Below are 10,116 nucleotides of genomic sequence, written 5' to 3'. Positions count from 1 at the left end.
AGGAAAAGGTTAGGATTTTATTCCACCGAATGTAGGCAGAATTGATAGAGGTATACAAAATTGAGGGGTATAGATAGGGTAAATGCAAGCAGGCGTTTTCCACTGAGATTTGGTGAGACTACAAGGAGAGCTGATGGGTTATGGGTGAAAGGTGAAATGTCTAAGGGTCCATGAAGAAGAACTGCTTCACTCAGAGGGTGATGAGAGTGTGGAATAAGTTGTCTAAACAAGTGATGGATGAGGGTTTGATTTCAACATTTGGATAGGTACATGGATGGGAGAGGTATGGGGAACTATGGGCTGGGTACAATTTGATGGCATCAGGCAGTTTAATGGTTCAGTATAAACTAGGTGAGCCAAAGGGCCTGTTTCTGTGCTGTGGTGCTCTGTGACTCTATTAGTGGATAGAGCACAGCAACTCACAGAAACCAGACTTCATTTCACACTTCTTGCCTCCTCAAAGCAGCCAGCATAGTCAAAGATTCCATCCACCCTAGAAATTCTCTCTTTTCCCCCTCCTATTGGGCAGAAGATACAAAAGCCTGAAATCACATGCCACCAGGCTCAAGGACAGCTATCTTGCTGATACAATAAGTTAACGTATAACTTATACACTGTGTTGGCGCGTGGCCTAGTGGGCAAGGCATCAGACTAGTAACTTGAAGGTCACTGGTTCGAGCCTCAGCTGAGGCAGCATGTTTGTGTCCTTGAGCAAGGCACTTAACACTTTGCTCTGCGACATCACCGGTGCCAAGCTGCATGGGTCCTAGTGCCCTTCTCTTGGACAACATCGGTGGCATGGAGAGGGGAAGGCCTGCAGCTTGGGCAACTGCCAGTCTCCCATACAACCCTGCCCAGGCCTGCGCCCTGGAAACTCCAGGCGCAGATCCATGGTCTCTCGAGACCGATGGATGCCACCAATCCAACTTATACACTGTTATTTACAAAAAGATAGACTCCTGATCTCGCAATCTATCTCATTGTGGACTTGCACCTTACTCTCTGTACTGTAGGGTTTATTCTACACTCTTAATGTTTTTCTTGTACTATTCTCAATGCAGCTTGTAGTGAATTGATAAGTATGGACAATGTTTTATTTTATTTTAGAGATTCAGGGCAGACCAGGCCCCTCCACCCCAACGAGCTGCACTGCCCAGCACCCACCAACCCCAGCCTAATCACAGGACAATTTACAATGACCAATTAACCAGTGCGCCTTTGGAATGTGGGAGGAAACCTGAGCACCCACACTCACAAGGAAAGATCATACATTCTTACAGAGGATGCCAGAACTGAACTACGAACTCTGACACCCTGAGTTGTAATAGCGTCTCGCTGACCACTTTCCTCTCTGCCTCAATAATAAATAATAAATCAATTTTCCTTGCTGGTGGTGCTGCCGCGTTCTCGAACTCTTGATGGTTGTGGTGAGGACTAGGCCTCATGTCGCGGTGCTATCTATTGCAGCTGCCCAGAAGAGATGGAGGCGGTGTGGCCAGCGTCTGTGCTGCTCTCCAGTATTCGCTCAGTGGAAGTCAAGCTGGATTGTGTTTGTCTCTATACAGCTGCAGGCTTGTTCTTGCTGATAATACCTATAGACTCAGGGACTTGAGCTGTATTTTTTTTGCATGTCTGCATGTGTTCTGCTATCTTGTGTGTGCTACACGTGCCTGGTGCTGTGTGTGACTGTTAGTACTGTGTTTTGCACCTTGGCTCTGGAGGAACACTGTTTCGTTTGGCTGGGTATTCATGTATGGTTGAATGACAACTAAACTTGAATTCGGTTTCTCTCAGTGATTCTGTTTTGCTCTTGATGTTGCACTTGTTGTACTTATTATTACAATCTTACTGTGACTTTCATGCAAACAAGGGAATTTACTGCACCTTGATGTATATGACAAAATATCACCAACCTGCAATGTTCATCCTTTCTCTCTCCATGTTTGTTAAATATTTTAAAGATATAAAGGTTAGCTTTATCGTTTGCACATTGATTCACAGTGAAATGCATCGTTTCTGTCAAATGAAATTAGCAAAGATTGTGCTGAACAGTCCACAAGTGCTGCTGAGCTTCCTGCACCAATTTAGCATGCATAGCAACTCATGAACCCTAACCATGTCTTTGGAATGTGGGAGGAACCAGAGCAGTTACAGGCAGAACTTACAAACTCCTTACAAAGCAGTGAAAACCTATCCCTGATCTTACAGCTGGCACTGAAAGGTATCGCACTAAGCTACCATGCCCACCCATGATGTACAAAACATTCCCAGCGTTTCAAGCATATAAATTGAGTTCGATGAAACCTATCTCACTGTCACTAATATACATCAGGAAAATGAATTAGCCATTTACTCCAAGTGAGATGTGCAGTACATGTCACTTCAATTTTATTATCAGCGGTCAGCTCTTGGGGCATGAGGTGACTTGCAAAATAACTCTGTTTGCCCTTTTATTCCATATTTCCAAAGTTTTCTTTTGCCTTCATCTCAAAATAAGTCAGCTAATGAACCTTCAGTTTACAGATTATCAACAGATAATCAGGAATTATCTGAGCAGGAAATGGTAAAAATGCAAATAAGGGGTGGATGAAAGTGATAATAAAAACATGATCTGTAGGAAGGGAACAATACTATTTTATTTTTTAAACTTTATTTAAATTTGCTAACTAGTTTTACTTTTCTGTCAGTTTAAAATAAATCCACAGTAATTTATATCTTGCATCTTTTGAAATATCCATCAGAGCATATAACCAGATCTACAAGGTATCAGTATTGAAGTTACATTCCCCAGATATTTTATGAGACTGTTACCAAACATAATTTGACAAAAACCACTTAAGGGATTTTAAGAGAGTAAGGTCAAAGACATGGGTTTTAAGGGATGCCTGGGAATAGAAATCAGGAAGAGGGAGAGGCAGAAAGAATTAGGGAGAGTATTCCAGAGTTTAAGGATTTGGTTTCCCACCCAAAGTGGATAAAGTGGGGAAAAAAAAGAGACCAGAATTGGAGGAGCATTGATATCTTGGTTGGCGCAAAGGATGGATATTAACGAGAGGAGGGACGAGGTTTCCTCTTTTCAATACCTACTAACCTTTAGAAAATTTGGACTAATGGGTTGGAAAATTATATCAATTTTGAAATTTAGTTGCTGCTTAACCGAGAGAAAGTACAGGAGTGATAGGTAATTCCAAAAGAAGCAGGGTTGTGGGTCACACCAGGTTTACAGAAGCTAAAAGGTGCAAGATTCTTCAGGAATAGTCAGCTCCAAAAGGTAATAAAGGCATGAATAAGGCCTTCAGCAGCAGATGGGCTGAGGCAAGGTGGAGGTGGGGATGGTAAATGACAGCAATGGCATAGATATGTAGTCAGGAACTTATTGAGCTGAAAGGGGCATTGAGATTGAAAATACATTTTCATTCTCAGCTGGTTGCTAGGGGGATGGCAAGGGAAATGTAAATGTGACAAGAACATCTAACAGTATTGAAAAGGTCAAGCGAGGTGGTGATGAGATACAACCAAGAGTCTTCAGCCTACGGGGAAAATGACACTGTGATCCCTTATGTCTCTGGCAAGGAGCATGGAGCTGAGAAATAGGAGGATGTCAAGGATAGACTTGTGAAGAACACTTAGAAGTAATAATTATTGAGGAAGAAAAGGTCTTGGAAGTAATTTTTTTGGATATAATTGGATACAGTCAGCTTAGGGCTGGCATCTCACCCTGATCAGACAGTAAAGAGAACGATTCTGCAGAAAACTCAGAGGCTTCAGTATGGTACTAAGTGTGAAAAGGGGGTGAACAAAAAGTTTTAGAAAAGTCAGAGTTAATGAAGCAACAGAAAGATGAATGATTTTGTCCATGAAGAGGACATTGGAATGGGATGGGATGATAATTCACAATGTTGGAATGAGGGCTTTTAATAGGGCCTCTTAAATTATGGTATTTGGTGGCTGTCCATTGTGTTCAATGATGGCAAGAAACCTGTGTGGGAAAGTGGAAAAGCTGTTGCACTGGGGTAGTTCCACTTTCTCAACCACAGAAGTCTGGTTCAACGGTACAAACAAGCATCACAAACTGTGGTCTTCCTTGGTTTTGGTACTTAATGGGTGCATAAATACAAATGTAATTGAAAGAGAAACAACAGTACAACATCATTAACAAATGCACTAGAGAACATGGTGTATAATAGCTGAAAATTAGAAAAACACAAAACTTTTGAGTTGTTACGGCTGATACATCTGAAAGAAATCTGTACAAAGTCTATTTACAAATAAAATCATTTATCACTGGCATTTATGCATTTTTTCCATTTTGTTACGACATTCAAGAAATGCTTTAAGTTTAATTCAGTACAAAATCTAAACTCATGGGACTACAGAAAACGAACACATCCCTCGATTCACAAATCCAAGAGAAAACAGATCATATATTTAAAGCACGTCTGGCAGTACACTCCACCATGTCTACATTGAATATGAGCATTTAGGTAAATTGAACACATTTCAAAATTAAAACAAAATTGAAACAATGTGACATCTTAAAAGTGCAAAGTGCAATCAAAGCTGCCATACAACATTAAACAGATACAGATTTGACAACAGAATCTGTGTTACGGAGGATACCAGTGTGTTTAGTTGAAGCGCAACATCTCTCTTTGCTAAATCTGTGTATCATAAAAGATTTAGATTAGCATCAAGATATTAAAATAAACCTAACATTCTAATATTTTTCATGTTATTGTTGAGCGATCTCAGTAAATACACATTGGCCTAGAAATGCTAAGCCACCAATTAGATTACAGCAGTGTTACACATATCATTATTTAGATTGCCTGTCATTGGGAAATTTCAAGAACACATAAAGCCCAAGACTATTGAAAGGGCCTAAGTCGTAAGACATAGGGACAGAATTAGGTCATTCGGCACATTTGAGTCTGCTCTGTCATTTTGTCATGGCTGATCCATTTCCCTCTCAACTCCAACAGAGTCATAGAAAATTACAGCACAAAACAGGCCATTTGGCCCATCGAGTCCATGCCGAATCACTTAAATACGACACACTTCTATATCAGAAAACGTGCTACCCAGGAGTAAAGATTATGTCAGTGAGGGAGGCAAGCTCAAGAAGAAAGGATACAGAGGTCAGGGTTAAGAGTCTGGGGTCACATAACTGTGCCGATTGGAGCACTGAGGACTGCAGCGTATGGGGCAGTGATGTGTAGCAAGGACGAGCCTCAAACTAAATCCAGTTGCCCGATGAGATACCCCTCCCCCCAGTGGTGGCTGTCCCCGCAAAACTTTGGCTAGTTTCCCTAAGTAATCCTCAAAAGAACCATTCAATGGGACACGTACATGCAAAGTTATTCACTCTGGAAAGTGCCTGGTTTAATTTCCAGTGATGGGTAACAATCTAGCAATTATCACAAACGCATTTCGCCCTAGTTAAAGTCGATTCCAAAATCAGAAAAAGCTTTACGCAACTGAATTTCTATAAAATCATTTGGTCTATAAATTTACTGGAAGAACTTTTTCTTTTCAAACCTTTGTACACCATGTGCATAAATGATATTGCAAACAAAAATGACATACATCTCAATTCACAATCTGCATTTAAATCAAATTTTTAGTGTAAATCAACCCCTAAAAAATCAGAAAGGCAAAAGCACCTGAGAAAAAAAATTAAACTTTTCACATTTCAAGATCCAGCCTTGAAGAGCATGTCAGCAGAAATAAGAAAGGAAGTCAGCTGAACAAAAAAAAAATTCATCCAAAATCAACCCTATAAATCTTGGTGAGTCAAAATCGGACCACTTGCATCAGGCTTCAAGACTTAACTGTTGAGCTGGCATCTTTGTATTTTGTAATCCAACAGGTTATTTCATGAAAATGATATTCTGTACTGTACTTGGAATTTTCTGCATAACATAAATTATAAATAATTTGCAGGTGAACATTCAATGGTTCACACTGAATCACCCCATGACTAGATATGTTTTCATCTTCAATAAGTCTCAATATGTACTAATCAATTAAAAATAAAAATTATTTTATATACTTTCATTTTTAATATATGTAGTATATCTTGGTTTAATGACTGACTGAACAGAATACTAAAAAAGGAAACATTACGGTAACACACATAAAATGCCAGAGGAACTCAGTAGATCAGGCAGCATCTGTGCAGAGGAATAAACAGTTGACATCTTGGGCCAAGACACTTTATTATGTCCTGTTTATTCCTCTCTATAGATGTTGCCTGGCCTGCTGAGTTCCTCCAGGTGGGGGGTGGTGATGGTGGTGGTGTGTTTGTGTGAGACTCCAGATTTCCAGCATCTGCAGAATCTCTCATGTTAAACATCATGGCATTTGTTATTTTTGCATTAATTTAGTAGTAGGATATAGCGTCAGATAGGGAATGCACAAAATAAGATGTGCACTAGGACAGAAGCCAGTCTCACTTCTACTATTGATTCAAGATTACTTTGCAAAGATAGAGAAAAAAATGGTTCTACTTTTTTTAGTTTGCTGTTTTAAACCAACAACGAGCAATAACGACCAACGCTTTCAGTTAAAAAATAGGAAGATGGGGAAAGAGGATGTGGCAAATGTTTCATATTATTCAGAGTAAATCTCCCATCTTTAAAAAAAAACAGCAAGCTTAAAGTTGGATGGTTATTTAAACAATTGGATATTATTAAAACAATTGCAGGGTTAATTTCAATTTAAAAATCGTGATAGCCAGATCTTCTAAAGTACTATAAATGCAATCTTAAAATTAGAGTAGCATTAAAACCTAGCACAAAATTGATGGAAGTTTTTAAAAAACTGACAAACTGTTCAGGCTGCCACACCTAGCAACATTAATGTTTTGGTAGATGGTAAGGCAGATTGTTCCCTTTAAAAGAGTGCAGCTTCTAGCTAGGGATTTTTCGATGTTTCATTCCCTTTTCAAAGCTGAAAGTGAAATGACGAAACCTAAAGACCCACCATTTTATTTGACAAAATAGCAGCTACAGGAAACTCATTTGTTATTTTTTTCTTAAAAGAAATCATTTGGGAATCTCAATCAAAAGCCAATAGTCAGATCCACATTATAAATATGACCAGTGAGAATGTCGCTAAATATTGGCACCCACTTCAGACCACATTAGGGACTTTTGAAAAGCATGGTATCCATTGCACTGATTAAACTAAATAAATCATGTGGTTCTGTGATCTCTGGCCTCATTACAACCCAACATACTACATTCAGCTGTAACAAGAATTTTTCCCTCAGTGACATTTCTCGACTCAGCTAGTGGGAAGATGGACTTAATATGGTCATTTCCGCAAAATACCAAATAATGAACTAAAACTCAACTGTTATTTGACTTTGTACAAAACATAAAAGGAAACTTGAAAAAAAAACTGGACACTTAATAAATAGTGATGTAATAAGTGAAATAAAATATGATATTAAAAAGCAGAAGCTGTAAATCCTGTCCATCAGCAGCTGATTAAAATATCTGAATATAGACTAATAAAATGTATAAAAATTGCAAATCTATATTTTTATCTTTTCAGCTGTTGACAGGGCCATACAGTATATGAATTTTCCATCACTTATTGTTTTTATTATATTTTGTAAGCCTAAGAAAAATATTTAAGAGAACTTTATAAACTGTTACTGCAGTTTGAAAGCAAACAATCAGTGACAAAGTGATTAAGCAGCAGCATACTGGCAAGTTCAGCACATTCTTGTGTTATCTCAGCTGAATAGAAACAGTGGAACTAAAACACCAAGAGATTTCTGAGAGATACAAGGATTCATTTTCCAGCTCCAGAAATATGATTCTTCTTCATAGCATTCACCACTGCAAATCCACACCGACTCATGGTCTTCTGGCGATCAGGGCTCAAGAAATCAACCGCCACACCAAATAGGAATTTCAGGGTCTGTCTGATACCATCCCTTCAAGCCAACTCCAATCAAGAGACTGAAAAAGAATAGGTAATGGATGCTGACTACTGTGAACTGTGAAGAAAATCAATTTTTCATCCACTTCATCTATCAAACAAGCACACTGTCTTCTCTTACACTCTGAAAGTCTGTGCTTAGTTACAATATTGATAAACCTTCATGTTAACTAAACAGCGCAAGTCGGAGTTCAAGATACTACAAGGTATCAGACCGCTCCTGTGTGCGACCAATACAAATTACAGGCTTGGCTAGGTATTCTGCATTTACCTGTTTATACATAGCACTGATATGAATATATTACTTAGTGAAAATGTTTAGAACATAAGAAATTTAATCATTTAATCTATTTTACAATCAGGTTGAATGTGTGTAGGCCTCCGTTAGTCTCGAAAGACCATGGATTTGCACCTTGGAAAGTTTCTAGGGCGCAAGCCTGGGCAAGGTTTTTTTAAAATGGAAGACCGGCAATTGCCCAAGCTGCAAGTCTCCCCTCTCCACGCCACCGATGTTATCCAAGGGAAGGGCATTAGGACTCAAACAGCTTGGCACCGGTGTCGTCGCAGAGCAATGTGTGGTTAAGTGCCTTACTCAAGGACACACACGCAAGCCCCAGCCATGGCTCAAACTAGCGACCCTCAGATAACTAGACGAACGCCTTAACCATTTGGCCACGCACCAACTCAGATTGAGTACCCCTTAACCAAAATGCTTGGGACCAGAAGTGTTTTGGATTTCAGATTTTGGAGTATATAATGAGATAGCTTTGGATCACTATTGTTTTTCAACTGAATTTATGTGCTACAGATAAGCAGATTTTGTCTTACACTTGTTCATCACACATATGTACTTAACAATAAAAATAATTACATATTATGAATATAATGAAAATATAATGTGTACAGGGTAACAAAGCAGCATTGGGAGAATACCCAAATCAGTGTTGAACAACGACGACAATGGCAGACTTTCAGTCTCCACCTAGGATGCCAAGTTTTGATTAAAAAGTTAGAGTAAATTGTATTTGTATTTTACTTATTTTAGGTTTTATGTAAGGTATGAAAACAAACAGCATTGGAGACTTGTTCTGGTGTTAGATTTTCATCAGCAATGATCTTCGTAAACACATCAATGAATTTCTCCGCTGCTTCATGATCAGCACTTTACCTTAAAAATGTTCTTAAATTTTTAAAAAAGTTTAATGCCATGCCTTTTCTTAAATTTCTGCAATCACCCTGCTGAATAACCACAATTATCTTCAATTTTCAATTCGTCGTGATAGATCTGTGATTGTTTCATGATCAGCATACCTTTAGGTGGGATATGTTCACCCTGACGCTGACAAATCTATACTTTCAGTACACAATCGAGATCTTCATTTTTAGACCATTGACTCTGCTCCATCAGTCAATCATGGCTGATCATTTAACCTTCCTCAGCCCCACTCCCTGGCCTTCTCCCTGTAACATTTGATGCCATGTCCAATCACGAACCTATCAAGTTCTGCCTTAAATACACCCAACAACCTGGCCTCAACAGCTGCCTGTGGTAATAAACTCCACAAATAAACCATCCTCTGGCTAATGAAATCTTTCTGCATCTATTTTAAATGGATGCCCCTCTTTCCTGAGGCTGTGCCCTTTTGTCCTAGACTCCCTCACCACAGAAACAACCTTTCCACATCTACTCTGTCTAGGCCTTTCAACATTGATTCTAATGATTTTTTTTAGTTACTCTCTGCAGGTTTTGGAAATTTTCCCACTAATTTTGCTTTTAGATTAGCTTTGACTTTCCTTGTACGTTCCTCATTTTTCCCAGAAACTCATGCCATTGCTGCTCTGCTGTCATCACTGCCAGCATCTCCTTCCAATTTCCATTGGCCAACTCCTCTCTCATACCACTGTAATTCCCTTTACTCCACTGAAATACTGCTACGTTAGACTTTACTTTCTTCCCATCAAATTTTAAGTTGAGTCCAATCATATTGTGAGCACTGCCTCCAAAGGGTTATTTTACCATCAGCTCCCTAATCACCTCCAGTTCGTTACATAACACCCAATCCAGTACAGCTGAGCCCCAAGTAGGCTCAACAACAAACTGCTCTAAAAAGCCATCTCATAGGCGTTCAACAAACTGGCTCTCTCGAGATCCGTTAGCAACCT

The 10,116-nt window shown here is 39.1% G+C and overlaps 1 protein-coding gene across 2 annotated transcripts in view; it reads right to left on the bottom strand.

Annotated features, from left to right (window-relative positions):
• Positions 1-2,612: 2,612 nt before the first annotated feature.
• The window catches only part of chuk (component of inhibitor of nuclear factor kappa B kinase complex), a 95,993-nt gene continuing 88,489 nt past the window's right edge, over positions 2,613-10,116 (bottom strand). For both annotated transcript variants that reach the window (XM_073025420.1, XM_073025421.1), the window contains one exon: positions 2,613-7,973. In XM_073025420.1, coding sequence (XP_072881521.1) covers positions 7,926-7,973 — 48 coding nt within the window. In that variant the 3' untranslated portion in view covers positions 2,613-7,925. The remainder of the gene's footprint in view (positions 7,974-10,116) is intronic.

This window comes from Hemitrygon akajei, chromosome 21 (assembly GCF_048418815.1).
Source record: "Hemitrygon akajei chromosome 21, sHemAka1.3, whole genome shotgun sequence".
In the NCBI taxonomy this organism is placed as follows: Eukaryota; Metazoa; Chordata; class Chondrichthyes; order Myliobatiformes; family Dasyatidae; genus Hemitrygon; species Hemitrygon akajei.
This window is presented reverse-complemented; position numbering and strand designations above follow the sequence as displayed.